This window comes from Cebidichthys violaceus, unplaced genomic scaffold, assembly GCF_023349555.1.
Source record: "Cebidichthys violaceus isolate CVI_PGR_0920_01 unplaced genomic scaffold, fCebVio1.0.p SCAF_3, whole genome shotgun sequence".
Lineage (NCBI taxonomy): Eukaryota > Metazoa > Chordata > Actinopteri > Perciformes > Stichaeidae > Cebidichthys > Cebidichthys violaceus.
The window spans coordinates 16876805-16892038 of NW_027176483.1; the positions used below are offsets into that span (position 1 = coordinate 16876805).

At 42.1% G+C, this 15234-nt stretch overlaps 1 protein-coding gene across 2 annotated transcripts; it reads right to left on the reverse strand.

Moving 5' to 3' along the window:
• Window positions 1-432: 432 nt before the first annotated feature.
• cracr2aa (calcium release activated channel regulator 2Aa) lies at window positions 433-14734 on the reverse strand. Of its 2 annotated transcripts, none has more exons than XM_068723510.1 (18): window positions 14639-14734; window positions 11312-11707; window positions 9722-9833; window positions 9443-9632; window positions 8284-8430; window positions 8073-8163; window positions 7869-7964; window positions 6253-6440; window positions 5810-5881; window positions 5416-5461; window positions 5134-5222; window positions 4692-5022; window positions 4423-4555; window positions 3574-3655; window positions 3234-3348; window positions 2846-2947; window positions 2453-2529; window positions 433-1902 (listed from the first exon to the last, which is right to left on the reverse strand). In XM_068723510.1, exons 2-18 carry the CDS (start codon window positions 11531-11533, stop codon window positions 1815-1817), a joined length of 2181 nt encoding a protein of 726 aa, XP_068579611.1. In that variant the 5' UTR covers window positions 11534-11707; window positions 14639-14734; the 3' UTR covers window positions 433-1814. The 2 variants fall into 2 exon arrangements, with proteins under 2 accessions (XP_068579611.1, XP_068579612.1); XM_068723511.1 differs by lacking the exon at window positions 14639-14734 and adding an exon at window positions 13938-14418.
• Between the last annotated feature and the right edge of the window lie 500 nt (window positions 14735-15234).

Sequence of the window (15234 nt, forward strand, 5' to 3'; positions counted from 1 at the left end):
ATATATATATATATATATATATAATATAAAGCATGCAACTAATGCTAGTAACAATCAACAAATAGTGCAGTATGCTGCCTTCTCAGAGCACACTCTTTCATCCTGCGTATTCCACAGGGCGCCGGCTGGTACAAATAAGCAATACACTGTTATGAGTCATTAGTGCTTACAGTCAACAATACATGAGAAGTCATATTTATTTAGAACAATACTGGTGTTGAAAGAGCATCTGCCAGTTACACCTTTACAGAAAACGTATTCTGAAAGCCAGCCGCTCAACTGAAACCCCAAACTATATAGTTTATAAGTCACACTAATTCTAGTGAATTGGCATGTTAATTCCACAAAACATGGAATATGTTGTTTCACATACTGTTATGTCAACTTAAAAAAAAATTGAATAAAAAGCAATGTCCAAACTCGTCCACTGGGTGATGCTGTAGAACTTATTTTAATTTCAAGATACCAGGAAGAAGACGTCCTTTACACATGACATTGACATTGACATGTATTTATTTGTTTTTTGTATTTACATGTGTTTTATATACATTAAAGTGATGTGCGAGACACTGGCAGTAGTGGAGCACTATTAGTGACCATAGTGCAATATCAAATGGTGAAATCAGAACTTTTTACCAAAGCCTCTTAATTATGAACCTTGCTGTAACATACAGATTACATAACTAGCTTAACAAATTATAGTGACACCATTGACATACAATACTTGGCACAGAGGCAGATTAAGGTGATAAACATCATTTGGTCTATTTGGGAAAAATAATATCTTTGTTATTTTCTAGACACACAACTGAGCCAACCTCCCAACTAAATGAACAACCTTCAGCACTGTTACAACAAAAAACAACAAAACTACAGATCGCTGAAAATATACAGAGGACAAAATAACAAAAATGGCTGCAAATGCTAATGTGACAGCCCTGCAACAAATGGTACATTTGAAGCTAACCATTTTCAGTTTTTCTAAATTCAAATACACCATGTATTTTGTAATTACTTTGGTACTGTGATGAATGGTAGTAGTTGCTTTGTCCACCATGTGAAGAAACTACGACACCCGTGTCATATCCTGCAAAGCCACATAACTGCAGCTAATCTCAGCCCAAATAGTAAAATCAACACCTCTGATACGCCAAAAGCTTCACCAAGGTAGTGTTCACTGCAAGGTTGTTTGATAAAGCTTTACATTTTACAGTTGTTTGCGTTGTTATGTCCATGTCATGTATTTGTAAAAGCTAAAACAGCTAAAAAAAAATACACAAAACACTGACTGAATACTTAAATATATAGAGTAAAATGCCCACATGTGAAAGATAAAAGGCCTCCAGAAGCTAAATAAATATTTGACACACACACTCAGACTATACATTGTACATTTAAAAAAAGAAAAAGTCTTAGTTTGACTCAAAATAGGCTCAGCTTGATTTACATTTGTTCAGCTGTTTATATGTGTATATATATATTTTCCCTTGAACCTTTCTTACATTATTCTACTTCTTATTATCATTTTACTAAATTGTCCTAAAAACTGGAAACAACTTGGGTAAACATAGAGTGGACTGTTCATAGTGCATTAACATCTGTGACACATGACAACGTACATACAGCCCGTGGTGTTGGGTTCACCCAGAGTGCCACAAAGTGGAAGACTGTGAGAGAAACAGTTGTGCTGACGTTCAGAATAACGTGTCCTCATGTGGTCTTAGTAAAAGGGTAGTGCTACTGTGTGTGTGTGTGTGTGTGTGTGTGTGTGTGTGTGTGTGTGTGTGTGTGTGTGTGTGTCAGCTGTTGTACTGTCAGCAGCAGGATCTCTTCTTCTCTGAGGGGCCGCCGACCAGCTGGACCGTCTTCTCCTTCTCCCTGTCCTCTTGTTCTTTCAGGATTCTGAGGGACACGATGAGGCAGAAACAAATGAACCAGTTCTGTGAGGACACGCCGCTGTGTGTCCGGTGGGCTCACATTCGCTCTGGAAACGTACGCATGTTTTGTGCAGGCTCTTGGGGATTAGTCGCAACACTCCCTGCTTATTTGTCATGTTGGTGTGTATTAAACGCTGATGTGCTGTATTGTCACAGCGTGGGATTAACCCCCTGAGAGTAGAGCCACGAGGTCAAGTAGTAACGAAGATCAACTGAAGCACATTGCGGCTCATGTTTACTGTACACCTGTAATTGACTTGAAGAAATGTCTCATCAATGTCACACAGAGAGGACGAAATATGGTTTGAACATTGACATGAACGTTTGATTGTGCGCTTCACGCCAATGAAACTTCCGGAGCAAGCTGATAAGAAAAAGTCCTTTGTGCCAGGATAATTGGGGAGCCCAATTATCCTGGCAGCGGTGTCGTTCCGGTGTGGTGTGAGTTTGGAAACAGACAACAAGCAGCGTGTTAAACTTAAGTGCCGCACACAAAAGCCATTACTTTTGCTCACCTGGCTAAATGAATCATGGACTCCATCACATTGTGTCCGGAGCATGCGCTGCACTCATAGAACGTCATCTGGCAGTCCTGGAAAAGTGGCGGACATGTTTCAACTTTTTGCACATTGATCAGAGTAAAAGTCAAATCTGTACTAATAGTCGCAAAAGCACATCAAAAAAATCTCATGTAGCAATATCACCTCACCTTTTCAGTCACCATAGAAAATACATTACACATCAAATACTAGAAGAATAAAAAGAACTAGGATGAGATGAGGTCGCTTTCTCGTAAAAAGACTCTATTCTGTAATCATATTTCTTTCATTTATCATAACTTAAACAAAAAGCACCACTGGCTGGTGCCAGTCCGCTAGTTGAGCTTAGCGGATGAAACACCAACAGACCTTGGCTAGTCTTTCCCCCACTCCTTTCTGAACTTGTCTCTCGATTTCCTTGTCTGTTTTGTTTCCCAAGAGCATGATGGGGATGTCCTCGCCTGCGCCCTCCTGTGAAAGAAGAGAACCAAAGAATACAGATCTTAAAAGAGCCTCTTGCTCTTAAAAGACTAGGCCACCAGCTTCCCTGTTGCTATTGGCTCCCCAGCGGGAAACCAGCCAGGTGTATGAACGCAGCAACTGACCTTCATTTGCCGTATATCTTCTACATTACAAAACTTTAAAATATATTTTCAACACATACCCACTCTTACTTACTTTTACACAAAGTAAAAGCCAAACGTTTGTTGTGCTCGTGGTATTTCTGTGAAGCACAGGGTGGCTGTTAGCGTCTTACCTTTACACTTGTCAGCCACTGTCTGACGGCTGTGAAGCTCTGCACGGTAGTGATGTCATACATCACAACCACACCGTCAGCCTTGCGAAAGAATTGTTTGGTGATGCTGCGATACCTGCAGGAGGAGAGGGGGGGGGTGGGGGAGACCAAAAGATGAAGTGTTTGGCTTCTGCTCCAAAAATCCCTGAAAACTCTTTTGGCTTCAGTTGCTTTTGTACAACGTGAGGAAATATAGGAACAATGTTTATAAATGCAATCTGAGGTGGATTAAGCTCAAAACACATATTTAACAAAGTCGTGTTGCAGTACATACTCTTTTCTAATGTGTGCATGTCTTTACCTCTCCTGTCCTGCTGTATCCCACAACTGCAGTGCCACCTGGCTATTGTCCACAGCTATTGTCTTGACACTGTAATCTATACCTGCACACACAGACAAGAGAGTTGTTTAGTCAGCACATTCTGTTTTAATATTGTTTACTGTTCCAACAACACTAAACAAATGATTGTGCCAATATGCAAATCTACTGTATACATTGACCTGAGAATGCATGTGATTGTTTCCAATGTTAAAGTAAAACAGTATAAACATGATTATTGTTTATAGTTTTAGTTCATCGGACCTGAAGAACTAAAACTGGACATTTTTATATGGAAAAACTTCCAAACTTAACTTAACTTACTTATAAAAAAGAAAAAGGTATTTCAAAGGCTTAACATCAGCACCTTGACTGAAGCCTTAAAGCACCTTTATTTCTTTTAAGCTTTAAAGAATGAACTTTGAAGATATTCTTCACAGGCCGATCCGTGCCCGAAACCAAATATCTTACACTGATACATTTATTAAGACCAGAACGTGATGCTTTGACTGAATGTCTCACATTGACCTTAAGAGAGAAAGTCTCGCCTCATTTTATTACATTCTAGACAGGCGACAATAAAGTTGAAGTCAGCTGGTTAGCTGTCCCCCGAGACCCTGCATAAGACAGTATATCATAGACAGACTTATCAGAATGTTTAGCACAATGATTAGCCACAGCACAAGGCTATGCACAGTCTAACTGAGAAAAAAATATGTTTGTCTCCAGTGCCACATCTAAGTGCTTTGTAAGCAACCACATACAGAGCCTGAAGTCAACGGGGCTGGGTGTTCTGTTGCATTTGCTCACAAGAATCATCACTACACGTACCCACAGTGGCAGAGGTGCCAGGGTGGAAGCAGTCGTCGCAAAATCGCCGAAGGAGGGACGTCTTTCCTACGCTGGAGTTCCCCACCAGGACGATCTTGAAGAGGCGGTCGGGCGTAGAGGGACCACCTTCCTCCTGAAGAGACAGGACGCATGGCAGCAGAGATTGAACACGTCTCCTCCATATATCTACCACCTAGCTTGGAATAAGCAAGCCTTTTTCCATTAAAATAACTTGTGTTAACACTTACAGTAATTTCATTCTTGCTTACATTTAGGCTGGTCTCCTTGCCAACGGGCTGACCCCTCGGAGATGAGGGGGTTTCACTTTTCTCCACGTCTTCCTTCGACTCTTGCTGCTGGGCAGAGGACGCGCTAGGGTAAATATCGCTCATCACCAAGTCTATATGCTCCTCACTGTCTGAGGATTCCTCTTCTTCACTACACTCCTGAAGCGATGTTTGGGGCCGACAGTCATTGTGGAGCAGGTGTGGGAGGTGGTCCTCCTCGATGGAGATGATCCTCTGGAGGTGCCCTCTTGTGTTCGCTGTGCAAGAGGACTGGCATGACCCAGAGCTGGCGGTGAGCTCCTCCTCATCCTCACTGCAGATAGAAAGTGACATTGTGGGACACACAACAGTGCTAATTGAAACAACACTTGATGATGACAGCAGAACATGCACCGTACAAACTGTGGCTTGGGTGATGCTTTACCTTTTGAAGGTATTTGTTTTTGTGTGTTTCACAACATTGATGGAAGGCCTCGGCTTCAAACTTGGTGTTTTCGTAGAATTATTTGGAATCTGCAGAAATGAAACATTAAGTTTTTGCTTTAACTACAGCATGAGATTCAGGATTTGGATTGGTTGGGATGGCTATTCTGAGCTTGCATCTTTCTTCAATTCCTACAATCTTTAAAAAGAGGCCATATAAAGTGCGGACAGCGGAACTTTAAGTAATACAGTGCATCATTCCGCTATAATAAACGGCACATACCTGGAAGCATATGTCTTTTTCATCCCGTAAATGTTTGTTCATTTCCCTGGAGAGAACAAAGAAATAAAGATATTAAAGAGAGAGGGAGAACCTTTTCATTAAATTGAACTTTTACACAATTTTCAGTATTGTTTAACTGGCCATTATCAATTTGAATGCCTGGCCTGGTGTGATAGGCTGTTTTCTGGTGAACAATAAACAAGCCATGGTGGCTCTGGAGCATCCTGCTCTCCCCAGGTATACAGGAAAAGGTAGTTCCTTGGCTAAACACGATATGTCAGTTGAGTAAAGATTAGCAGGCATTAGCTTGAATCCCTGGAGCAGTGGTTGTCTCTGTATTGCGTTTTGTTTTGTCTTAAGTGGGGCCAGTACAGCTGCACATCTAGATCCAAACCTCAAGAGGTCCAGTTGTTTGAGGAGGCCCGCTCGCTCTCGCTGCAGTCCCTCAGTCAGTCTGTAGATTTCACTGTGTTGAACAACAACGCATGCTTTATTACAAACACTCTAAGACCAGCCACAGTATGCACTTAAAACACTTTATTTCAAACTCGTGAGGAAATCAAGATAAAGTATCACAACATTTGTCTTTTATAATATAATGTAGATGCGCAGTATATAAAGATAAGACAGTAAGACTGTCAGCATTACCATGTATATGATCTTAATCATTTTTTATTGACAGGATAAATTGTGTATAAAGTATTTATCACTTTGGTTTGTAGGGAAAACATGTGATCGCATCCTGACCAATTAGCAAGCAATAAGAACCCGAGAGGCCAACCAATCAGTGCAGGAGTTATAGTGAAGCTCGAGTTAGAAGGAAAAGTTGCAACTCACATCTCCTTGTCCTCATGAAGCCGCGTGGACTGCTCCTGCAGCACATTCAGCTGGTCCTGCGCCAAGATCAGCTCTTGGCTGGTGTGGTCCAGCTCCCGTGCCAACTCGTCATTCTTGTGCTTCAGCTTCACGTTCTCCACCTTGGTCACATGTTGTTCACTTTGAAGCTCCTGGCACTCAAGCTCCAACTGGAGGCAAAAAAAGATCGCGCCCATTTCTTGTGGCAGTACTGACCTTTAACTTAACACTATTCAATCACGTGTCCCCGAAGCCCCTCTCTGATCACACCAACATAAATACAATCCGGAGCACTATGTGAAGGAAGATAAAAATGTCTGACATTAGCGACCCCGAGTGGTACACACTCACACAATCGACTCCAACCATTGTGCTCTCGGCCGTTAAATGTACAGTGACCTATTTAACCCACAGTCACAGGGTGAACGTAAGGAGACGGCAGGATGTGAAGACGTAATACCTTCAAACAGCTGACTGCCTTTAAATATTGTGATGAATTCCATCAACAGGTGCAATGGTGAGCAGAACCGTACTTAAGGCTTTTAAAGCTGGACCAGCCTGTATGCCACTGTGTGGACAACTGTCCTCCACAAACACTTGGTAAACAGCAGAGTAATTAGAGGTGTTAAGGTGCTGTGAGAAGAAGAAAAGTCCTCGTTGGTGTGACCAGAGTTAATTTAAGTTAACCAATTAGAAGCCGGAGTGCACGTCTGTAAACGGAGTTGTGGCAGAACCTCTTAACATCGAACAGTATCTATCCACACAAGCTGCTGCAGGAAAAGCTCACTGGAGAAGCATCGATTAGATCCTAACCCGAGTGGTGGTATGTAACTAAGTACATTTACTGAAGTACTGTACTTATGTGCAACTTTGAGGTACTTGAACTCTATTTGAGTACTTTAATTTTCTGCTACTTTATACTTCTACTACATCTGAGAGGCAAATATTGTACTTTTCACTCCACTACATTTCTCTGACACTAGTTACTAGGTATGTTTGACTTTGTAATGTTGAGGTTAATATTACAAAATATAAATCAACTAATAAATGATAATGTTTTATCATGGATCAAGCTACCAGCCAGTATATAACGTAGTCCCTTAACTCCACCCCTAACAGCCGCAACATTAGTGATGATTAAATATTACAGCATCAGTCTCAGTCCATACCATCCTGTTTCTACACATCAAGTAAAGACTGCACCGCCTAACAAGCAGGATCATAGTCTGAGAAATAAACCAACTCATGCATGTTAAGTACTCGACAAATTGTACAGTTTTTATTGTTTGGTGTTTGAACATGAGAAAACGTCTGTGTAGGTTACTGGGCTCAGAGATCTATCACTGTGTAATGATAGTTTAATAGGTGCGTTTATGGCACAGTGGCATTAAATTGCTTTATTAGCTTAATTACAGCATTGTGTTATCTGTCGTCTTGTTTAATGTGTTTCACGTGGGTTGCTGCTCTGACAGCTGAATTTCCCTATGGGACAACTGAAACCAGGAAGTGTGTGTAAAATGTAAAGTGTTTCTCGTGGAGAGTGAATACTGCAGTGCACTTTCTGAGTAATCCTCTCGCTAGGCCTATCTCGTACTCACCCGTCTCTGTTTCTGAAAGAGCTGTTCCAGCTCTTTCTCCTTACCAGACAGCTGCAGCTCCATGTCCTGACTGCGAGACAGAAAGTGCTCATAGTCCTTAAGTGCAGGGATAAAGGAGGGAGGCGGGAGGACAGAGTGCAAGTGTGATGAAGAAGAGGCAGATGTACGCTATTTGATATATTTAGCAACAAGGTAGGTTTGTACCTGCAGCACAATCCTGTCTTTTTCAGTTTTTATTTGCTGCTCCATTTCCTCATAAAGGCGCTGGATCTCATCATCGTGTGTTGCTGCTTTCCTGTATGGATACAATTCAGATGCGATGATGTGCTGTACAGTGTGTAACTCCGCCTAGACTGCCTAGAACAACACGCTTGAAGTGAAACGGTAGTTGACCCGAGTTACATGTGTCCCTGACCTCTTGAGAGCTCTCTCCATCTCCCTCTTCTCCTGGTTGGCCTCTATGATCTGGGACGTCACTCTGGCCAGGAAGTCCTCAAAATTGGATAAAAGGTGGGGTTCATCTCGGCTCAGCTGGGCCCACAAACTGCGCACTTCAGCGCGACTGAGGGGACAGAAGCAGGAGTCAACAGGAACTTTTTTTTTTTTTTTTTTAAGACAAACAGAAGAATTCAAGGACATGGGCTGAAATTCAAGCACAGCAACAGTCCAACACATAAACGTACATAGAGGCAGCAGCTCAGCTACCAGATCCTTGTGGTTTCTAAAAGAACATGACGTTCTTTGCCTTGAAACATCTGTTTATTATTGCAGCAAAAAAGAAAAATCGGACACTTCAGTCATAACTGCTCGTCTGCTGCATACTGTGCCAGTACAGTGAGCTATGATAAGGTAAGGAAAGTCAAACAAATCCCTGGAAGACTTTTCAACAGTTACAAGTACTTATCCTAAAAGTCTTGTCAACATCAATATCAGTTAGTGCTGCACAAACTGATCTGAGCATCTAAAATGTCAGCTGGAGCTAACCGGGTAGGAGGCGGAAGCCAATAGGATGTGTAAATCTGGCATCCACCTCCACAGCTGTTTACTTTTGAGTCGGAGTTGTTTGTTAAAGGTGAGTCTAGTCATGCATTTCATAAGATCCTGTCATTATCCACTACATCTCACAGTCCAACAAAGCAATGTCTAAACAGAGCTCAACGAGAGTTACTAATGAATATTGAATGACGTACCGATGCAGAGAAAGTTGACGTTGATGGTTCAGATTAAGATTGCGAAGGCTTTTTGAGTGTGAATGCTGTCTGGAAGTGAAGCTTCCTCACAAATCTGTGTGTTTTAACACACGATTTCTACGTTCCAAACACGATACTATTAAAACAGACTTGAATACTCAAGCACTCCCGTTCTACTACAGAGAGGCAGAGCACAGATTGCTCAGAGAGGGAGCACAGGAACAGCTTTGCTTGCGAGTGGAAACTTCCAACTCTTGTTTCGTTTGAACAGCTGATTATGGTCTCAGGCTAAGTCACCTAAAGTAAGGTATAGACTCAAAGCAGACGTCAACAAAGCGTGCAAAGAGTAAAACACAAGCACACACTCGTGCACGCGGTACTCACTCTTCAAAGACGTTGTTGGCTCCCAGGCTCTCCATAAGCATGCAGAAGTGTTTCTCCTCTTCATCCTCGTCTCCTCTTGCCATGCTCTCCTCCCACTGGCTCTGGTACAGGACCTCTGCTGGGCTTTTACAGGCGTTCTTCTCCCCCATGCCTTCCGCTGCAGAAATCTTCCGACCGAATGAGAACTCACCTAGAAATAAACCAAGACCTTCAAGTGCACAATCGAAAACATCCGGCGACACCTACTGGTGATAGCGGTGGTGTTTTAAGTAGACGTACTGAAGCCGGAGGAGAACTCGTCCAGCGTTAGGTATCCATTGCCGTCGGAATCGAGGGTAACGAATACGTTTTCCAACTCCTCCGCGCTGAGAGGGAGCTCGGCACTCAGCCTCTATTTAAAAAAGACACAAAACACAGCTGCTGTTGGGAAGAAACAAAGCCTCGAGGACTGTAACAATACTGTAGCTGTAACAACTACAGCTCGAGACTCATAAGGACAGTCATTAGCCAAGCGGCTATCATGTGCAACGGAACAGTTGGCGGTTCTTTCCCCCGTTATTTTCATAATTAGACTGAAGCAGCCGAACTAACACAGGATGTCAGTTATATTCCAAATAGCCTCTTTCTCATTGTTATTCTATCACCTTCAGCAACATAGGGCTTCACACGCACACAGTGAAACACCTTGACACCTGGGATCTTCCCAGTGCAGCTACAGTCTTAATAATGATTGACCACTGTGCAGCTCCACAGGAACAGATGTTGGCTCAAGTGAGACTGGCAAAAGTCTTTTAACAGAAGACTTTAAGTAGAGATGCTAGTTGAGAGGGAAGGAGAGACAGCTGCTCTGTAACTAAGGATTTAATCCAAAAGCACACGGCAGAGAGAGAACCTCCCTTTCTGACCATGACAGTAACTAGCTGGATCATTAACAAGAAAAGCCAAACACAGCCACACCTCTGTAAGCAGCTTCGGGTTTTTTTTTTTACGCCGTGTTTACACTGCTGCGAAATGTTGACCGAGGCATCCCATACAATCCAGGGGAGGGGTCCACAGTGTCAGCTGTTCCTGTAAAAGTGTGTTATCGGGGCAGAACATATCCCTGACGTCAGCAAACAGTAGAATTGTAAAAGCTATAGCGTGCCGGTGGTCGCAGTGTGAAACGTACATTTAAGCTGTGAAAATCTAGTGACTACAACCCCCCCCCCCGCTGTGTCAAGAGTGCACACAACCGTAAGCAGTACCACTCATTCAGCTTGTGACATCATAACAGCAACAAGCGCTGCTTTTAAGTACATATTTTACTCTTCAGTACAGACGGTCATATAAATAGACGAAAGGGAGGACCGGACCGCTGTCTAATTTCCAAGGCATTATCATAAATACCAGATCAAAGCTTCCCCTCTCTGTGTTTATGCTTCATCAAAGGATCAGCCGCGGCGGGGATGAATATCAGACGGGCAAGTGAAATCTGCACAATAATGTGAGTGGAGTAGTTGCATGACAAAGCTTCCGCATGGCTCTCTGTGTCTCTTTCATGGCGCTTTGAATGGAGGTGCACATGTCCTGCCTGTGTCCTGTTCAGCATCATTGATGAGTGCACAGACCATGCCTGCGCTTCACACTCGTTCTGGATGAATAAGAGGTTGTTATCTCTAAAAATGCCCAATGTGGATGCAAAACAAAAATTGGTCCTAAAACTGCACTGATACTTTGTCATCACAAGTCATTTAAAGTTTGTAACAATGTGTTTCTGTCGGTAAGACCCTAAATGTAATCCAAAGCAAACGTTACACCGTTGAAGTTTGAATTACTTTCATGCAACAAAGATTTCTTAAAGCTCAGTCCCACTTGTGTCAGCAACCTCACCTGCATGTCCCGTTGGTTGATGAAGCCCTTGTTCTCGATGTCACACATCTGGAAGAACTCCCGGGTTTTCTCCACGATAGTGTTTTGTCCCACGTCCCCGTTCTCACACCTGCCCGCCTTGTCGCTGCCTCCTCGGCTTTGCCGCGCTGTCCGGGTCGTGGTGGTGTTGGTGGTGTTGGTGTTGGTGGTGTTGGTGCAAGGAGCAGCAGTAAAAGTTGCCATGGTGTTTGTGAGTCTCTTCCTTCTGCGTCCTTCGCATGAGCCGATAACAGACAGACGCGCGGAGGACAGAGAACCTGGAGAAGTGGAGCTTCAGGCTGCTCCACATCAGAGACTCTCACCAATGTCACAGATTGTCATCTCTTAGCAACCGCCTCTTTAATTAGTCGATGAAACCTAGGAGAGAGACGGAAGGAGAGTCTTCAGTTTAAATAAGCTCCTTGCCCGATAGAAATAGATTTTTTTTTTTAAATGTAGGTGCTGCATCAAAAACATGTTATTGAACAAAATGTAAAGTCTATAAGAGGGAGAAGTATCATCCTTGTTTCCAGGATATAAATAACTCCATAACAGCTGCATTTAAAGGAACAGACCTGAGAGATCTGATTACTACATTTGTTTCTAAGAGGAGCACCTTGATTTAGTTTTTAATTAGTTACGCTGTTAATTATTCATTAAAAAAAAGCATCCAGTGAGTGTCTTTATGCAATAGTCTTTGTGCATTCGTGCTCGTTCTCGCACTTTTTGCCATCTCTCTCACACATTATCAGTGCGATTTACATTTTGCGTTGTCAAACAGGTGGCCACTCACAGGGCTCTGTACACCTACAACAACTGCTGCTCTTCTCCTTTACTTCAGGGGACGATGGCCCCGGCTGACACTAATGTCACCTGACAAGTAAAGCCAAAAAAAAACTGAGAAGAAAGTTGTGGTATGACGAGGAGGGTCCTGTCTGCCCGGAAATATTGACTCATAACTCAGTTAGTGGTGGGTTTGGTGGGGACTACTGTTCTCTGTGCACTGGTCTGGAAGACTGCCTTCCGGGGGCTGTTGTGCACTATGAGTCGGCTCAGTCGATTAATGACTGTGTGTGTGTGTGTGTGGGTGTGTGTGTGTGTGTGTGTGTTGACCCACTGGTATAAGTCAAACAGACATGTATAGGCAGGTAGAACAACGGAGGAGAATGCAGGGAGAGAGACACAATACACACACAAACCGTGTAACTATAGTACTGGCACAAACATAATCTATATCTTTTGCTCATAAAGCTCACTGAAGCATTTAAGTTAATCTGAAATGTATTCGCTTTTGTCGTATCTGCCATTTATATGAATATATACTGGACCCCCGATAATAAAATAACCATTCAAATGTATATTTGTGCGTAGAAAACATTTTGTTTTCAGAGAAGTACTTGAAGATGAGTGTACAAACATTGTTTTCGTCTCAACATTTCTATAATTTACTTGCTATTAATGAATACGGCATGCTTGCAAGTTTGAGCCAAAACATTATGCAACATCATGCAGGCGTAACAGCCCTCACAAGGAAAGTCATCAACCCACAATGAGCAAGAGACACAGCTTACAGCATGACAGAGGAAATAAGAAAGGGAAGTTAGGTGAACTGGTGTTTGGAAAGAGTGATGTCGTGTTTTTGTCCTCACAGGCACATGATAATGCATAATATTGTCCAATCTTTACAGAGTAGAAAGGTTTATGGCTCCTTTGTTAAAACATTGTAAGTGCGGTGAGGCAGGAGGCTAGAGAGCTAGGGAGAGTAGAAGGATGTCAGAGAAGATAAAACACTCATATGCTTCTACGTGGATACTTACTGGGCAATGAAAAGACTATTTGTCTCCTGACCACAATCAATTATAAAATATTTGTACTGAAACTAAAGTATTTGTCGTTTTCCAAAGGCCTAACGTTTAAATGACGGAGCTTCCTGCTTTGCATGCAGTTGTCTTATCTGTTTCAGGGTTTGACATGGAACAGCTGTCAGCTGTCTGAGCGATAGCAAAACAAGTCCAGCCAGAAACTAAGACTCTCTTTAATGAAACACAAATGAACTAAAAAGCAGAAACATCGATGGAAACGTCCATGTGTTTAATATTAATGATCAGGCTGACAGATGACTGTCAATATGTTACTATTCTACAGGATACCTCAAAATGAGACTCTGTGTCTTCAGCAGACATGAGTCTCTCTCGTCAAAGGAGACACAGTAATCATCGGCTACATTTTAAGCAGACACTGACTTAGTGGTCAGAGACAGTTTGTGGTCTATAGTCGTGACCTCACCGGGTCTCTGCAAAGCACACTTTAACGACTTAAAAAAAGTCTTGTCACTATAAACATTAATGGTATGATTTAAAAAGCCACAATCAACAATGTCAACCGTCTACAAATAAAGTTGGTCATTATATATATATATATATATATATATATATATATATATATATATATATATATATATATATATATATAAAATATAAATGCACATATAAATAAAAATGAGATTAGATTGAGTGTTGTATGCTGCTCGGTTCTCTCCTTGTTTTTTTTTACATTTCATAAACTACAATGAGATGAAGCTGCTGCGACACCTGTCCCTTGAACCTACCTCACAACAACTTTTTTTCCGGTTTTCACAGCAATATTCACAGCAATAACATATTGTGAAGTAAATTATCCAGCACGGTTCAACAAATCTGGTCCGGGATGGCTTTTTTTTTTTTTTTTTAATGTAGGCTACTGAGAATTGTCCAAATATTTGTCCGACATGCTGGAGGAATTTCAAGTGACTTCGAGTCGCCAAACTCGTCGCCTACTTCCTGGAGAGAGTTCACGACCATTTCCACTTGTATCAACAATCACAACAGCGTCATCTGCAGCTACTGGGGGGCGTTTTGCGAGACTGAAGTTTCCTCTTACACCTGCCAAATACTTTTCAAGTGTGGCATCAGAAATGTCATTAAAAAAACAAGACAACAAACGCTTGTAATATGTAAACTTGATGCCAGCAGAAAGGAGTAGTTACAGTTTCACATAACACGTGTAATAAGATAAAACGTCTACTTCCTTCCCCGTAGTGACACTTTCTTTTATTGTGAAACTTCCTGTGACAGATAAAGCCTCATTGAAACTGTAGTGTAAATCCACATTTGACATAAACTAAGCTAAGAAGGACCTTCCTTTAACTTCCATTAGCATTTAATAACTTAACTTAATACAGTGGTTAACAACAGTCGTAACGTTAAGTCCGGTTTAGCGCTACTGAAGGCTCTTTAGCAGCTGTCGGGGAACAAAGTGAACTGTACGTACCGGCCGGTGAGTGAAAAGTGAAATTCAAGTCGGAGGAATTCATTGACTTGGTTTGTATCAACCTCATCCGTTCTCAGTTGCCCTCGCTGTTTACGAGGCAACTTGTTGAGTGCAGGAATGTTTGACGGAGCACCGACGAGGCACAACCCGGGGGGGAGGGGCTTCAACGAAGTCATCCATGGTAACCGTAGCAACAATAACCAGGAAGTCCTTTGTCAGAATTCACGTTAGAAATGGAAAACAAAACAAAACCTGGTTTCCTTTATAGAGATTTGGACACAGTATTGCTCTGATAACACATTATGTGTGAGAGGGCAGCAACATCTTATGTGACATTGTTTTATTCTTTTCTCAATTAAACACACAGGTGACATGTAGAGGCTGTATTTATTTCTGTTTGTAGAGTAAAACATGTTGCACATCTTCTGTGATCTGTGTCTTTGTTAACATATCAGGAAGTAACCTGAGCAAATGTCAACATAGAGCCTATAGAGATGAAGTTGTCCCAGTATAAGAACACAGTGTGCTGTCATGTGGATAGAGCTCTTGTTGACCTTGGTGGAGCTCTGGTGGAAGTATTTTGATCCTTTAATTAG